At 39.9% G+C, this 17,441-nt stretch overlaps 1 protein-coding gene across 17 annotated transcripts in view; it reads right to left on the bottom strand.

The window, feature by feature from the left end:
* The window catches only part of SUN1 (Sad1 and UNC84 domain containing 1), an 87,977-nt gene that overhangs the window by 32,093 nt on the left and 38,443 nt on the right, over positions 1 to 17,441 (bottom strand). For 9 of the 17 annotated variants that reach the window (XR_009759446.1, XM_061600461.1, XM_061600453.1 and 6 more), the window contains 9 exons: positions 15,496 to 15,699; positions 12,388 to 12,578; positions 10,282 to 10,308; positions 10,001 to 10,198; positions 7,018 to 7,140; positions 5,283 to 5,366; positions 4,437 to 4,547; positions 2,179 to 2,277; positions 834 to 927 (listed from right to left, as the gene is read on the bottom strand). Coding sequence is in view for 16 of the 17 variants with exons in the window: in XM_061600453.1 (XP_061456437.1) it covers positions 834 to 927; positions 2,179 to 2,277; positions 4,437 to 4,547; positions 5,283 to 5,366; positions 7,018 to 7,140; positions 10,001 to 10,198; positions 10,282 to 10,308; positions 12,388 to 12,578; positions 15,496 to 15,699 (1,131 nt within the window). In the remaining variant the exon portion in view is untranslated. The remainder of the gene's footprint in view (positions 1 to 833; positions 928 to 2,178; positions 2,278 to 4,436; positions 4,548 to 5,282; positions 5,367 to 7,017; positions 7,141 to 10,000; positions 10,199 to 10,281; positions 10,309 to 12,387; positions 12,579 to 15,495; positions 15,700 to 17,441) is intronic. The other 8 variants (XM_061600455.1, XM_061600456.1, XM_061600458.1 and 5 more) reach the window with 8 other exon arrangements.

Genomic DNA, 17,441 nt, shown 5'->3' with positions numbered 1-17,441 from the left:
TTGATTTTGTGTGTGTGTATAAAAATGGTATTTCAGTTTGAATAGTTTTGGGAAAAGCTTCCAAGACATTTTTACACCACATAAAATTAGCATGGCATGCTTTTTTAGTTTAGTTTACTAAATACAAATAAAATAAACCTGCTACATTGGATCTCAATCTACTTGGGTCAGCAGGATTGGATTTTTATTAGGGGGGAGACTTACCCACTGTTTTAAGAGAATCCCAGTCTTGAAGCCAACAGGTAACTTCTCAGGCTAGCTTGTACAGAATTCTATAACTTCTAAGGAATCTCAGCAAACTGAGTACTCTCAGACTAGAAGACTTGCTATTCACATGGGTTTATACAACAGGGACAAGCTGCAGCAACCCTCAGAGCTGTGAACTCCCCCAACACTACCATCATGGAAGCTTTCACTTCTATTTTACATCAACTGAAGTATAGCTTTAAATTCGAAACCTAAACTGTGGTAAATCTTAACTATGATTTGTTGAAATAAGTCAGCTTCATAACCTATGGAATGAAGCTGGCTTGTTTCAACACACAGCAGCTATATTAACTGTTTGAATTAATCACAGTTGGTCAATGACAAGCGGTAATTTATATATAATGGAAGTGAAAGTTTCCAATATTCTTGCAACCGCACCCAGCCGAACAGGTGGGGATGGGGGGGGGCATCTGAGCCAGTTGAATGATGTCTAAACCAGTTGAATGAGTCTACATTGTCTTCAATCCAATTGTTTCCTATGAGAAAGTTGTGATAAAGAACCTGATCTATAAACATGGCTTTTTCTAAACACACAGAATAAAATTCTGTTAGAAATGCTTACAAACCTTGTAAGAAGAAACACATTCAGCAAAGAAAACAGGGTTACAAGTTGATACCATCCAGTCCCAAGCCACCAGAATATTCCTGCAGCTGCCTTCCCTAGATGAGAACAGACAATGCTGGCTGAATTGGGAACGTAAGATAATTAAGACAACCTTGACTTTTTAAACTTTTGGGCCTTCAGGGAAACTTTTCTAGATGAATTCATCTGCTAGGAATCCCTGTACACTGTAAAGGATTCTGGGGCATATTCTAAGACACATCTTCAGTTCACACAGACGTTGGCTAGGCTTGCTGAGCTTCACCAGTATTGTGAGTGGACCAAGATGCACTCTGGACACAGCCAACATGCCTGGCAGCTGCAAAATGCAGGGGATCGTCTGTAATGTTGGGCAAATGGCCTCTTGGGAAGTTTGTCACCATTACTCAACTTTTCATTGAGGAAACCCAAGCTTCCCTAGGGTACAGTCTGAAAACTACTGGCTTACGAGGAGACCAAGCAGAAGCACCAAGGGAGCGCTGCAGAAAGAATGTTGTATGACATGCAGATTTCTGGAGTTAGCTAATGACCACACACATGCAGCTTAAAACATAACACACACACTACATTCTATATTAGTGACTGAAATGGCACACACATGCCCAAAAATCATGCAATGAGGAGTTTAGAAGCGGTAGCAAATCAACCCTGACAAATTATAAAAGAAACTTGCACATTGGAGCTGCATTCACATAATGACTTAAGTGTGTCAATGGAAACCCTTGGGGAATCAGATGAAGTAAGATGCCCAAGGCTACAAGGAATTACCGTCAGTCACCTGTTTTCACCACTAGCTAATTCTACCTCGCAATACTGGAAGCAGACACACTGAATATAAGGTCATGCTGGGTTATTAAGAATTATGAACACAAAGACGCCAACTATTTTAGCTTTAAGCAAACAATGATAGAAAAACCAGAAAGCCGCTTAAAACAAGATGCATTTTCTACACAGGCAGAAGTTTGAAAACTAAGTCCACACACAATTTTCATACTCTCTGAAGAAACAGAAGGTGGTCGGATTCCTCCTGATCACCTGACCCTCTATGTAGAGGGTTCTGTCCAAACTTTTCTGCCCCTTGGCTTGAAAGGCTTCTTTCCAAAGCCCATCCCTGATCAGGTGTACTGATGGTGCAAGCAAACCCCACGGCACTTACAGCGAGTGCTTTCAGCGTAGGAAACGTTTCTGGAAAGCATTTGAAGCAGCCTTAAGGACCACAAATCTAGGTTAAATCTAATGGTCACATCTACTGTAAGATGCCAGCATGCAAGAGCATAGACATGCACACACAAGAAAGATCCAATAGTAACCTGGAGACACAACAGCCAGCCAAAGGAGGAACAAAACCTTCCTGGACACAAACCATCCTGCTGTTCCCATTCTTTGCAATATATGTAGCAAGAAGTAACCTAGTGGAACCAGATGATATGAACACAGAAAAAAGGAACCAACTGTAATTAAAAACAACACTATTATTTGCCACACTCTAATTTTTAAAATCCATGTACAAAATAATGCTTTAGCATTATAGCAGAGAAAAACTGGAGCTAACATTATAAACAAACATTTGATTTGATAGTTCTGAAAAGGCTCTATTTTCCATGGTTTTACTACTATGTTTTTTAAAAGCTACAAGACTGGTATTGAGAGCAAGAACTACTTCACTGAACGAGTCTTACTGCCAAGCAGCATTGACAAAAAATAACCATCCTATTACAATTTCTGCATACTCATTAAAAGCAAACAAATTTTCTGTGACCTAGTTGGTAGCAAGAATTTAAAAGATAAAAATATTTTAGTACACAAGTCCCAAATGGCCAGAACTATTGACAAGGCCGGCACTAGGCATGACTGGGCCAACGGCATCATACTCCCAACACCCCCTCAATTGCAGGCAGTGCAGGGCTGAAATAGGCCCATTCTCCCCACCTACCTCCTGCATCAGGGTGCTACACACACACCTGCCATCACCCAAAATGAAAGGGGGGCACCAACCCCTTAGGGATGCCCCCCCCATCTTGGGTGATGGCAGGTATGGGCGCAGCATACTTATGTGTTGGCATGGCAATGTGGCAGGTGGGCAGGGCGGGCAGTATTATTTAAGCCCGTATCACCTGTATGGGAAGGGAGGTTGCCTGGGAGCTCCTGCTCTGTGATCCGTGGCAGCATCAGATCACTGGGTCCCACAACCTGATACTGGAGCAGATCGCAGAGTGGGAACTCCACCCTCCCAGCTTAATATAATATAAAGTTCCATACTTTATATTACTTTTTACTCTCAGGGACAATGGGACAGAACTTGAACATGTGTAAGCTTGACACTTGCTCCCTTTTATACTGGATTGAAGAAATAAGACTAGGCTTTAAGAATACAGGAGGAGGGGGGAGGGAAATGTCTGACTCAAAGCAGTTAGTTTTAGCCCTTTGTATGGAAACACATTACTGTACTCTGTAAAACAAACTAGGTTTGCTGCAACAAAGTCATCATGCTGAGCTACAGTCACTATCACAGCTCTCAGATGAGTGTTCCTGTATGATATACACTTTCAGCCATGTGTCTGTCTTAGCCTCACATTATGTTTTCGTGGTGTTCAAGTTTTTAAAAGTTTGGGAGCATGCCTGAACAGTTAAATGTGGTGCATCAGCCTTTATAACACTTTTAAGAGCCATTCAGGCAGCAGTCCTGTGCACGCTCTCTTTGGAATAAGCCCCTTTGAATACAGCATGACTTACTTCCAAATAAAAAACGTGCTTTGGATTGTACTGTTAGTTTTATGTTGTCCTTATTTTTATTAGAAAATGCTGAGGGGAAAGGACCCATACACCTCAATGAGCCCTGAATCAAAGTATGCATGCATGTTCATGGCTTTCATCTACATTTCCTTGGCCCCATGGCTGCCAAGCCTCAGTCCAAAGTGGCTCCAACCATGTTTTTCATGGCGTGGAGAGTGCAATTTGGCTACAAGAATGTTGCAGATTTATAAATATCTATTTTCTTTAAAGTTCTGCAGTAATCTTTATCGAAAAGGACGAGCACCTGACTCCTTCAGACAGCATTTGATATTAAAATAATAATGACCATATTGATTTCTGTAAAGTAGGTGCAGATCTGTTTTTGTAAGTGACAGGTATTTTTGTAAAGCCAGAAACTATTCTCTAAGATTCTCATTTTTCATCTACGACAATCATTTTTTAGCATTGTAATAAGCACAGTGTTGTGGTTTCCTAACAGTTCTGAAACATATGTAGAACACAAATTATCTACTCCAATCAATCAATCAATCAATCAATCAATCAATATGGTCAAAGACTAGCACTATAAAATATTAAAACAATAAAACATATCAATATTATACCGAGAAAGAAACTCCAAGCTTCCTACATGAGAGGTCAACCTAAACTCATAGCAAGAGGTGATAGGAGGCACTGGCTGCCACAATCAAGTCAGTCTAATCTACTTTGCAAGAAACCTCTAAACAAAACAAGAAGAGTGATTAACAACGGAGAGATTGGGATGCTGATAGAGAAAAAGAAATCCAAATACAAAAACAAAATGGTGCAAATCAACCTGTGTAAGAAAAGATGTGCCAAATGGTCCTTGCTACTCTTTTAGACCTTGAGGATTGCATGTGGGCTGTTGTGTGTGTTTCAAGGTATTTCTTCCCCTTACAGTCATCACCTGTTGGTTGTGGTAACAATAAATTAATTAAACACATTCAAAGTTAAAATTCACAACAAGACAGTGGTGGGCCAGATACATCATGGAAATTTATTTTCACTAAGTCTCGGGTGGCCAGGCATCTTGGCAGATACACCACAAAGCTAATTCTGAAAAAGGGGCATGTAGTGCATGCTGCAGTAAATAAGCAAGCCCCCTCCTTGTCTGTTTCTGCCTCTTGTCTACAGAAATGGGAACAGGCAGCGACACAGTAGAAGAGAGGCAGGCAGGATTCCAGGCCTGACTATTACCATCGCTGCTCCTGCTTCTGTACAGGCAGGCATACAAACCTCAGTGTCTGTGCCACTTAAGACACCCATGCCGCAGGCTAGCCATCCATGTTTTAATGCTAATTAAAACTGAATCCCATGGATAGTTGCCACTATAAAGGCAACTCTTACCAAAAAAATAGATAATGCAGAAGGACTTAGGAGGTGATGGAAGCACACAACGGAAACCTCCAATAAGCACAGGATGATGAATCATGGCCATGACACAATACTTTCCCAGCTTCCACAAAATGAGGGAATATCACTGCAACATGCAGAATTATAACCCTAAGTTCACAGGGTTGTGATGATAAAATGGGGAAGGGGAGAACCATGTACACCACCTTGAGCTCCTTAGAGGAAAGGTGAGATTTAAATGTAACAATAAATAAATAAATAACAATAACGTCTGTAAAGCCATACTTACACAAAGATTCACCATTCATATCCAGGTGGCCATCTTCCCTGAGAAATTCTTTTACATTCATGCTTCCACAGTAATTAGAATGAGCTGCAACACAAGAGAAATACAAAAATATGAACAAATATTTTCAAAGAAAAAAAAAGACAACCCAAAATACTCCTTTAGGTGTGCCCAATACCATACATGTGTCCACTGCAGGCTTTTGATTTTTTTTCTCTTTAACAACAACTTTCAGAGCCAAATTGCAATGCGGCATGGAAAGCAACCTTATTTACAAAACCAGCTTGCCATCCAATGTCCAGGAATGGAGAGAAAGGGGACAGCAAAGATATTTTTGGGGTAACGTTAAGAGATGCAAGCCTAAAGTTCCCTCCCCCATGTGTCTATATTTTAAAGGCACACTGTTCTCTGGATTGTACCCATATAACACAATACCGCTATTTGCACATAGCTAATAGTATGTAAATTATTCTCTTTTGTTAAAAGCCAATGAGGTCCTAAGAAACTCACCCAGAGGGATGTTTAAAGATGAACTGGTTAGGAGGAGCGATGCTCCATCTTAGTTTCAGGGGACGGAAGCAGTGCTCATGAATTCTGCTGGCCAGCATTTCCAAAACTATTTATTTTCTTGAATTATTTTTTGCTTGCTAATATTTCCCCTGCTAGATATCATCTGAATAAGACCAGATCTTACATTTCTGACATTTTAAACATACTTTTTTTTCTACTGTCTGAGACCAAAGGGCACCGGAAAAATATTCAAATATTTAAAAATACTTTAATACACTTTAATTTCCTACAGGTAACAAATAGATAAAGAGAAATCAAGATCATCTACATGAGAAAATATTATTAAGACAATTACAGGCCAAAGCCAGGATTCAAAGAGGTCACCAAGGGCTTGGCCCTGTTGGATGGAATTTGCAGACCACTATGCCAAGTCACAGTTTTCTTATAGTCACAGTTTCAAAAACAGGCTTGCTGTGCTGCTTGAGAAATATAATTCCAAAGCTCTCTTGGTCATTAGATGCATGGTTCTTTAGATCCAGGTCCAAAACTGCAAGGGCAATATTATGCAATGGAACTGTGAGTTTGCTACAGGCAATCCAACTCCCTTGGGCACAAGCCTGTATGATATATTCAGGTGAAAACACACTTGTCTGCATCCACACATTACACTTTTAGGCATTCATGTAAAAATGTTTAATGGGCACATCTTAAAAATGCAAGTGAGAAGCGGCAGCTAGCCAATTATGAGCCACTGGTTGCATTTCACTGGCTGGTATATGGCAATATACATGACCAAATCAACTATGCACACTGTAAGTACACAATACATAAAACATCAAAGAAAGGAGAAAAAACAGAGCTTTAAAGGCTGGGAGAACATGGTTTTATCTGTAATGCAAGTTAAAAAAATCCATTTTTCTCCTTGACCTTTGAAAGGGTAAGCTTTCATTTAAAAAACACAGCATCCAGGCCTTTTCAAGAAAAAAAGAAAACAGGAGGAACCCACACCAGTGCCTCGTACCTGCATGCTGATGCTTCCAAGAGAAAAATAAATATAAGGCAGGCAAGTGAAAGCAAGCAAGAAGCCAGCCAGATTATTATAGAAGGCACCACAAAGCTGCAGAGTGAAACAGATAAAACACACTAAAAGGCAGAGGAATTCAAAAACTCTTTTTAAAGTGTGTGGCATGGATGGACACAGAGGAAGATAAGCTTAAAAACAAAATACCTTTACAATCATAGCCCAGCTTCAGCAAGATCATTTGAAATAGCTGTACTATGAGTGATGTGAAAGATGTTGCGGTATACTTGGCCGCTCGCAGAATCTTATTTGTGTAGAAAGGGAGGCCCCCTATTAAAAGAGCATTAGTAGAACATTATTTGCTTCCATTTCTCTATTGACTGACACAGTGGAAATGCAAAGCTATCCCACCTAGGAACAGTATGGTTATTCTTTACTTAGAGGTATGGAAATAAGCATTCCAAAATACGACAAGTCACTCCTCTGGCAAGAGACAATTTTATCTTTCATTTGTATAAGTTCATGGAAACTAAGTGGGGTTTTTTTAATCAAGTGGCTGAAACACCTTCTAATATATTGAACAATCTCCAGTGATGTGGACTTAGAATTGCACTGAAAGTTTTATTCATTTATTATTACATTTCTATGCCACCTTTCCTCCAAGGAGCTCAAGGTGGTGTTACTCAACATGGTCCTCCCACTCCCAACTTTATTCTCACAACAACCCTGTGAGATAGGTTAGACTGACAGACAGTGACTGGCCCTAGGTCACCCAGTGAGTTTCATAGCTGGAGCAGGGATTTGAACCCTGGTCTCCCAGGCCCCAGTCCGACACTCTAACCATCTCAACCTGGCACCTTTCCCAATTTCAGTTTCCTAATGGCTCTTAAAATTTCATATTCTGCAGTTTCCCTGTTTAGCTGGACTTTATGTTCATCAGTTAACTGACTAATATCAGACACTTGCAGAGAATCTTTAATTTTGTTCTGAATTGAAAAGATGGACATATTTAGTTATTTTAAAAAGTTTTTAAATTGATTGCATTTTTTCATTATTAAAATAGAATTATCTTTGGAATCTTTAATTGTATTTATATGTTGAGAACTTTCCCTCTTAATCTGTCCAATAAATTGGAATTTTTATTAACAAATTCATAATTTTTGATTTAAGAATGATGTTATTGTTTATCTTATAAATTTTTAGTAGATCAAATTCATTACTTTTTTTAGCTGAGAATATATTACCACACTTTCTGTCCATTTTTGTTCGTGGTCCAATTCTTCCATTTCTTTCATTAAATGTGTTCTCTCTAGATTCCATAAACTATTAACATAAGATCATTCATTAATATAAACTCACCTATAACTGCTTTTGTGTAATCTCATAAAGCTGCTTCTGCAACTTCATAATATTTGTTTCACAATACTGAGTAAGCACTTCCCCAATCTTAAAGCTTAGTCTCTAGCAGTAAGGGATTTAATTTTCAAGAGAATCTTGTTTTATTTTTAGTTTTTAAATCCATTAAAACAGCTACCTGAGTGTGATCAGAGACTAAAATGGGATCAATATATGTTGAGTGGGACAGAGTGAAACAGCTCACAACAATTCCAGAACAACAGATGGCACAACACTTCCTGTATTCCTTGCTTTGCCAAGCTACTAACCAAAATGCTCAGATAGGTACGTGCAAAATACTTTCTTCTTCAACATTCAAACTACGGAATGGGAGGAATGAGCGCCTCTCAGCTTCTTCCATTACAGCCTTAACAAGCAATTCTGCATTCTACCTGTCTAAGAGATTATCTTTGGGATACATTAAGACAGGTAGAATGCAGAATTGCCACCCTGGGCTCCTTCTGGGAGGAAGGGCGGGATATCAAGTTAATAAATAAATAAACTCCTCATAACAGAAACAGTAAGTACTACTGACACATGCAATCCTATTAAATACAGTTCTTAGGGAGGCTGCACACTAAGTAAAGAAACCACAATGAAGGGAGGGAGATTACTGGAAGATAATATGCTGTGTTAGTCCCTCTGGAAAAGTAGTTCTGAAGATGGTGCACTTGGAAGTAGGAAACTAATTTTTTTCTCTACTAAGTCTCTTTCATTTAAAGACAAAATCCTGCTGTGTCCAAGTTACATTGTACATTTAGGGTGATGGCAAAACTGTCCTTAATAACTCACTTTGATGTGCTCCTGTAGTAAACCTTGTTCGTACTTCAGATGCCTAAGGGTACTGCTTATGCAAAGAATGTCAGTTCTGCGGAGCTTTTCTGAACAGAAAAGTTATCAGATGCCTTCCTCACAATGAACAGGGTTTGTAAACCTAGCCGTCAAGACAGGCTAACAGGTTCAGAGGAAGCAACCCATTCCTACCGCGCAGGAGTTCCTATCTGAGAAGTTGCTTTGGTCTCTCTATTTTTTATTAGAAGGCTGCTAGGCTCTTCTAATGGAGATCAGCAGTACACAAGAACTTCCTTTGTGCAAAAATGATCATAGATAAATTGTCATAGGAATGTTCTATCAGATGAAATATTCTCCACCCTTTAGGACTCAGCTCCTAAACCAGTGTAACTCCGCGCACGTTTTATATGGTAAATATTATAGATGATCTTTAAATAATAATAATAATAATAATTTAATTTTTAGGCCGCCTATCTGGCCGAAGCCACTCTAGGCGGCGTACAAAAAGAGAAAGATCAAATGAATAGAGCGGTGGCACCTGAATTTTTTTCCTCCCTCAAAGACCACTTAAAAGTTGAGCACAATGATTTTTTTCCTGCCTGTTGTAGCAATTGTAATGCGATGGCTACATGCTGTGTGATTTTTAATGGCATTTTATTGCTTCTTTTATTTCTTATATTGCATTTGATTGTATTACAGTTTGAATTCCATAGAATTCAAACTAAGTGTTCTTCACAGACATGCTGTGGACTACAGTTTGGGAATCCTTGGAGCAAAGGAACGAAGTACAATATAATATGAAATTATATTTATATTTTTAGCTCTCCCTTTGACACACCAACTGTACAAAGTGTAAATTTGGAACCAAAACAAAAGACCTTTTAGGATGAACAGAGATTTCCTTGCTGAGTAAAGTTTGGACTTAGAAAGCCTTCATCTTGTAGAAATGTTTTATTCATGTACCATTTCTCAACACCAACAGAATGAGTACAACGTTACTTACTGGTCTTGTGTATTTGGCTTCGATCCCTGGAGTAAATTCTTGAGGATGGCATGTGAGGAGCTGAGTATGCTGTGAGGACCTCCTTCCGCTCGGAAAGCATACTGCAGTCATTGCAGGTATATCCATTGCTCAGTGCAGTCTGGTTCTCAGCTGTTGCTAAGTCACCGTTGGCCTGAATCACTGTGGTGTCTCCACCTGCTGAATTGCAATAAATAACCTAACAAATCAAATCCATGAATCTGAGAGAGAAGAAATTAGGATGAAAAATACTGTCCTGTTACCTTTGAGATCACCATCGTCATCGAGACCTAAAAGTAAAGAGAGGTTTGGTTTGAATTCAAGGGAGGTGTGCTCTTCCCAAGTCAGATTAAACTGCTATGCCAAAAACAATCCTTCTGCTATTTCTAGAATAATGAACAAGAAGCATAGAGGAAACTTTACTACATACAAGGGAACGTCTTTTTTTATTAATAACTACCATTTGTGTTATCTACCAAACAGGGTTACATTTCCAGGTGGAACTGTAAAGCAACAAAAAAAACTGTCTCTTATTTCCCACGTGACTACTGGGGAGGCAAAATAATTGGAAACACACATTTCTGTTGCTTCGTTATCACTTTTTGCTCAAGCTGTAGCTCACCACACAGGGGTAAAACAAAATTGTTAATGCCAAAAGTCAACATTTAAAGATACACTACTAGGAGTTCACGCAGGTTTGTTCAACCTGAGGTAAGCAGAGGCCTACAACTAGGCTACGTCAAGGAGCACACAGCCTAGAACTACAACAGCACCTTTCTTTGCTCACACAGGATCAAGATCTTCTCTGAGATCAGCACTGCTCTTTTGGTGCCCAGTTCTTACACTGGAGTAAGTTGGAAATTTGGCCTGAACAGGGCCAGATCTTAAGTCAGAAAGGACTATTGGGAAGAAAAAAGCCTTACACATTATGGTCCTCATCTGTCTTCCTGTGGGGCTACAGAACCCAGAGGTTCTTATAAACACATTTTCCTTATAAACATCAAAAACCAGTTTCACAAGTTGGCCTAAGGCTTTGTTTCAAATCTGTCCTTGAATCCAATTTACAGTGATAAAGTAGCACCTTATTCCAGTTGGAAACTAATGCGCTTGCTCTACAATTCTAGCAATCCCCACACACCATACCTTCTTGAGAGGAAACAGGATATATAAGCTGCTTCACAATAGTCGTCTGTCTCTTTGTCTCCCCTTTTTCTAATTTCTCGGGCACCTGGGTGGGTTTTTTTTATGGTAACATTAGTGAATCTTCCATTATTATTCTAGTATTCTATATTTAGACTGTTTATCTTGCTGTTTCAAGTACAAAAGCAGTCAAGTTGCAATACATCATCTCTGTATTTTGAAATGTACTTCTATAAAAATACTTTCATCTCAATGCGAGATATTTAAAAAATCCCTGAACAATTAACAGAAGGAAACAAAGCCAACACTGTAGGGATGGCAGAGTCATACTGAACAAGTAATTAACTGGTTTCATAAATGCTTAGAATTCAGACAGGGACATGTTGTTTAGTACTATGCAATAGATGATAATTGGCACAACCCACCAGTAAGTGCTCCTGTGCAAATCCTTTTGAAGTGTTCTTGTGCTACCCTCATTCATTCATGATACACACAGACACCAAGTTCAATTTTCAGTAGAGAATCCAGAATTTCTTGTTTTGTCACTTTTAGAATCTTTAACCATAGTGCAGACAAGTATTTCTGCTGCAAGAATCACCATGTGGGTTTTGTTGTGGACATATCCACAATACTGAAGGTGACAGTAAGTCCACCCTTTGTAAATCATTCTCAGAATTCTAAGTTGGATCCAGAGAGATCCTTTAGCCACACATACGCTTGTGTATAGTCATTGGGGTTTTGAGTTTCTTGCTTTAGATCAGTAGACTCACATAGGAAGCTGCCATACTCAGTCAACTCCATAGTGCATCTAGCTTAGTATTATCTTTACAAGGAATGACAGCAGGTCTTTGGAGTTTTAGACTAGAATCTTTCCCAGACCTGCCTGGAGATGCCAGGGATTGTACCTGGACTTTTTGCATACAACAAAGCAAGTGCTCTACCAGCTATGTTTATCACAAAACTGCTTCTGGAATTCTTGCATTTCAAAAGAGATTTGTCACATAGTATGGGCTGGTGCTGTTAAAAAGCAAACCTCCAGTCCCCATTGGGCATTTAGGATTCTGGCTGTGCCACCTAACGTACATTAGTTGTGGTCTAGAGGTGCAGTTATTTCTTCTTTACTTTGTTTTACTGAGTATAGCACAGCGTGTCCTTTGAACTAGAACTGACACAATAGATGAGAGTATATGTGCCAAATAGTATGTATATTGTAGTATACTGTTACCTACCCCAGAAATGGTCGACAGCTGTCTGCTCCTTTATTGAAGACTCATCCAATATGGTTGACACGAAGGACCCATCACTTGTGTGGCTACTGAAACTACTGTGGCTAAACATGGACGAGCTGGGCACATTTTTTCTTGGGGTATGTCTTACAGAGCCAGACTGTTTCACCACACTTTTATGCTGTTTTGTAATTCTTAAAGAAAAAGAAATGCCAAGACATAAACGTGCAACATTCACCAAAAATTCAGGCATATTATTACTAATCTGTGCTAATCTAATACCTGTCAAGTATGCTTTAAATTGGATTCCTGCATTGAGCAGAGGGTTGAATTCGATGGCCTTATAGGCCCCTTCCAACTCTACTATTCTACGATTCTAATCTGGAACACGAGGAGAGGGGAAAGGTGAAAGAATAGGGGAGTGAGAACAGAGTAGGCCTTCTTAACCAATGTCAGTGCTACCATGCCCATAGCAAGAAAAAGGAAGCTATTCCCTTCCCTCTCTCTTAAACTATCTGGAAACGTTGCTCAAAAATTAAAATGGTCATAGAACAGATAGTGGCTCAATCTATAGTCTGCACTAATCATAAGTTCTACACAATATGGAAGCTCAAACCACAGGTTCTACACATTAAAGCAAAGTGTGGTTTATTGTAGAGCCACTCGCTTGTTTTCATTTTCCATCTGTTCAGAATTCCTGCCTTAGTTGCAATGACAGAGAAATGATACAGTTTGTCAATTCAGACATCACATTGAACCATAACAAAGCTTCCATAATCATGGTTTGATCAGGTGTGCAAACTGTGATTTACCAGAGTGGTTTACAGCGACTATAAATCTCTTCCTGGGGACTGCTAGCCTGTAGATACCCATTAGGAAAAGAGACCCCTCTTCTCCATCATACACAGATAAAAGCTTTCACTCTGCTTCCAAGCATCTTTGAAAGCCAGTGCAATGTGAAAAGATCAAACCAATCCTTCCCAGAATTCTAGATGACTTGGGGGAGGCCAGTCTCTTACTTTGCACAGTGATCTATCTCTTCTGCTGCTTCTGGAAAGCCCCAGTAGCTGATATGACATCACACTCCTCCTTGCTCCAGGGGATTTATTGGGACAGGGGTCAGAACTACAAATAATGATCTTATCCCAAGGCTGCCCCAAATCTGTGAAACCCTGTTCAAGCCAGCCTTATCTTGTAGATTTCATTAGAATTATGCCAGGAAAATACTAGAATTTATTTAACACTGATTTTTAACTTGGAAGCAGGCCAATTAAAATTAAATAGCTGTAGCTTCTAAATAAAGGAGCATAATCTAGCCAAGTTAACCTTTTCAAATCCCAGATTTAATGCGCAAATTAAGTTCCTGCTTAAATCTTCCCCATTTCAAACCAATGGCATTTTAAAAAGCACTTATTTGTGGATGTACTACACCCCTTGTATTTATTTATTTTTAGCATTGGGGATGGCCAGATTGTAAGTAAGTAAGCAAGCAAGCAAGCACATACACACTCTGATCCTCTGTTAGAATAACAGCATTTCTAAGAAACAAGGTCCATGAACTTTGGTGACTAAATGAGCATCCTTAGGAATGCAGCTTAATAGCCCAATCCTATATGGTTCCTTGCAGGAAGCCCCACTGCATAAATTGGGACTTCACTCCCAGCCTATATAATCTTATATAGTCCTACCTGGGAGCAAGTCCCATCAAACTCAGCAGGGCTAACTTTCAAACAAAGATGCAGACTGCCTCTCACAGACTACTTTCTTTGGTGTTAACACAACGGACACTTCACACATTTTCTTCCGGGAAAGGGTGTCCATGCAATAAATATAGAATATGTGAAGTCATCCTTGCTTAAATTCTACTGAGGTCAGAAGGGAATATACTCCACTATACTGTTTGTGGCCTTTGTGTTTTCATAAGTAGACAAATTTATCCATATTCCTAATAGGTTCTTTTCTTGTGCACAACACCTTTTTCCATCTAGTATCTTATACATATTTGTGATCAGCCAGCAGCACTGAAGGAATAATCAATTAAAATCATCATCCAGAATAAGTTAGGGATACGCAAAATATATTCCAAGTGATTTAAAAAGGAACAAGATTAGAATAACCTGACTGATACTTCCATAGCTTTCTGCAATGAGAAACTAATTAATGGTAAGTTAACCACAGTGAATGCAAGATACAATAGCCAGGCAAAACAAGGACTATAATTTCCGATTAGAGTTATTCAGTTCATCTGAACAAATACTGAATCAGCCACTTGGCTGCCAGAGAACCATCCCCTGTAACTGGCAGACATGAAAATAAGGCTTAGTGCCATGTGGACTGCACACACAGCTGCCTCCAAGATCTACTGTCCTTTTTATTTTAAAGGGAGACACAGAGCACTGAACAGGTAGCTTACACGAATGTTGCACAGAGTGATCAAATACAAAAGGAGAACAGGGTTCCTGGACCTTAAAAGTTGCACAGAAGGGGAGAAATTTGGGGCAGCAGCTTATAAAAGAGGTGAGAAAAACTGCCCCAGTTCACCTAAGCCACTGAGGTATAGAAGCCCCACCATCTGGTCAATTTCCCAGTATTGAGTTTCCTGCACAAACAGCACCCTCTTTTCTCCCTCACACAGAGATATGCACATTCCTGCTGCTACTTGACTTGGATTCAAAAGCAACAAAAGCATGTGCTGAAAGGGAAGGGAAGAAAACCTAACTCAACTGCAAGTACAACTGGAAACTAAAGGAGGTTAAGCAGTAACTAACACAACTCTAGGCAGACCTCATATGCACCCTTTTAAAGCAATTCTACAGCGCAACAGAAATATTTGCAAAACTGAAATGTCACCTTCGCTTCTACGGATGAAGATGCTTAGCTGTTGGGAGCAGCAGCACAGCACGCCCCTATTGGCCTGCTGAAGACCCAAGGGAGAGTCTAAGCTTTATGGCATACTTGTTTTAGAAAAAAACAACCACCACCATGCTTTCCAGTGTTAGACAGAAATACAAAACAGAAATCACAACATATAGCTGAAACTCATCAAAGTGAACAGGATGGAGACAGTGGGTAGGTAACATATATGAAGTGCCTATTAAAATAAATGCTTACTTTGATGGCTGCTCTGAAAAAGCCTTTTTCCCGGCATAAGAGCTGCTACCACCACTGAAGATGCCTTCATTGTGGGTGTCCTTAGAAGTGCTGTATGCTGTAGCAGACAAACGCAAGCTGCGCCTTGACATTCTTGGAGAGTCAAACACAGGGTCCAATTTGTGTTCAGTCTCAAAGTCCAAAGCAGTTGATGAGTAGCTTGAGCTATAACAGAAAGACAAGAAAAGTTTTTGTATTTCTGCTGCAAAATACAGCAACCAGCATCTTGACGGGGGTAGGGAGACAGAGGTGAGTCTGAAAAATTACCAGGAGGGTGGCCCCGTTAGTCTGTTGCAGCAAACAAAGTGTTGTTAATTGCACCCATAATAATTTAACTCATTTTAGGGTAAACTGATCTAGGATTGTTGTTGTGATGTGCCTTCAAGTCGATTACGACTTATGGCCACCCTATGAATCAGTGACCTCCAAGAGCATCTGTCGTGAAAAACAAAACAATGGTCTGACGAGAATCCCCTTGCTTCGGGGGGGGGAATGTAATGAAATATTAAACCAATTGTTAGTGAGGTGGAACAAATGCTGAAGCTCAATTCTGACCAAGAGAAGGCAGTCTTGAGCATTATGTGGTTGGGGGAGGAAAAAGAATAGCATTCTGGTTTGAGGTCCTGCTAAAAATTGTTAACTGGAACATGTACAATGTCAATTTTAAAAGCAGGAATGCAAGCAGCTTCAGTTATAGTGGAATATTAGGTTCAATCTAGTATGGAGAAGAACTGTAGCTCAATGGCAGGGCATATGCATTGCATACAAAATGTGCCCGTTTCAATCCTAGCATGTCCAGGTAGGGCTGGAAAAGATCCCTGTCTGAAACCCTGGAAAACTGTTGCCAGTCAATGTACATTACTGAGCTAGATGAACCAATGGTCCAACTTGGTATAAGGCAGCTTCCTCTGTTCCAAGATGAATACTCCAATACAACTTTATGTTTCTGTTTACAGGAAACCAAGACCTTCTGAATCAATCTTGGTCCTTTAATTGAATAAATAAATGTATTGCTCCATTAATTCTATAGCTGCAAACATGGGGAAAGACCACATGGCAGTCTTCCCTTCTACTGGTGTGGCAACATTTCAGCATATGGGCACAGAGGAGGTCTAAGAGCGAACCGAAATTATTTGTTCATTAATTTAAGATTAACCACCATCAAAGGAGAATTATCTCTAGCTTGTCTAGAAATAATCTGGGAGTGCAGAGGTTGAGCATATAGAGGAGCATTCAAACAGGCAAGCCCTCCCAACTGAAGTGGTACAACCCAGACACAGATTTGCCATCTGAGTGAAATCAAGGCCATGCACAGCAGCCCAGACTGTATTGTGCCTCAGATAAACTGAGCCAGGATTGCCAGGATGCATTAGAAGCACCCTGTACGTAATTCAGAGATGGTGAGGGGCCTTTGTACTTCCCCCAGGCTACACCCTCACTGGCCTGCTTCACAACTCGTGTTTTTAAATGCATCCTTATACGCTGACCATACTTCTTGTTTGTCTGAATGAAGGATAGAGAAATGAATGTGAAAAAACTACCTACCATACCAAGATAAAAGTAATATTTATTGCTCTACCCACTTTTGCCTCTGGCCTCATCCACTGGCATGTGGCCCTTGGAAGGTTGCCCTGAATGGAATGAGGCTCTTGGGCTGAAAAAGATTCCTGATGCCTGCTGAAGCTTAATTTAGTACCTGGCAGCTCACAATTTTGCTTTTTAAGAGACAGACTTAATAGCCTATTTAAACACACACACACACACTGCACAAGGCTTCCCCTTATGTACCAAGCTACTAGTGACATGTGTCATTATACAACTGTTTTTATTCTTCTTCTGCCAGCGATGGACTACAAACACACTATTCAAATGAAGTACCAGGCGCTACAGACAGCTGCCACTAGCGC

Source organism: Rhineura floridana, chromosome 17 (genome assembly GCF_030035675.1).
Source record: "Rhineura floridana isolate rRhiFlo1 chromosome 17, rRhiFlo1.hap2, whole genome shotgun sequence".
Classification (NCBI taxonomy): Eukaryota; Metazoa; Chordata; class Lepidosauria; order Squamata; family Rhineuridae; genus Rhineura; species Rhineura floridana.
This window is presented reverse-complemented; position numbering and strand designations above follow the sequence as displayed.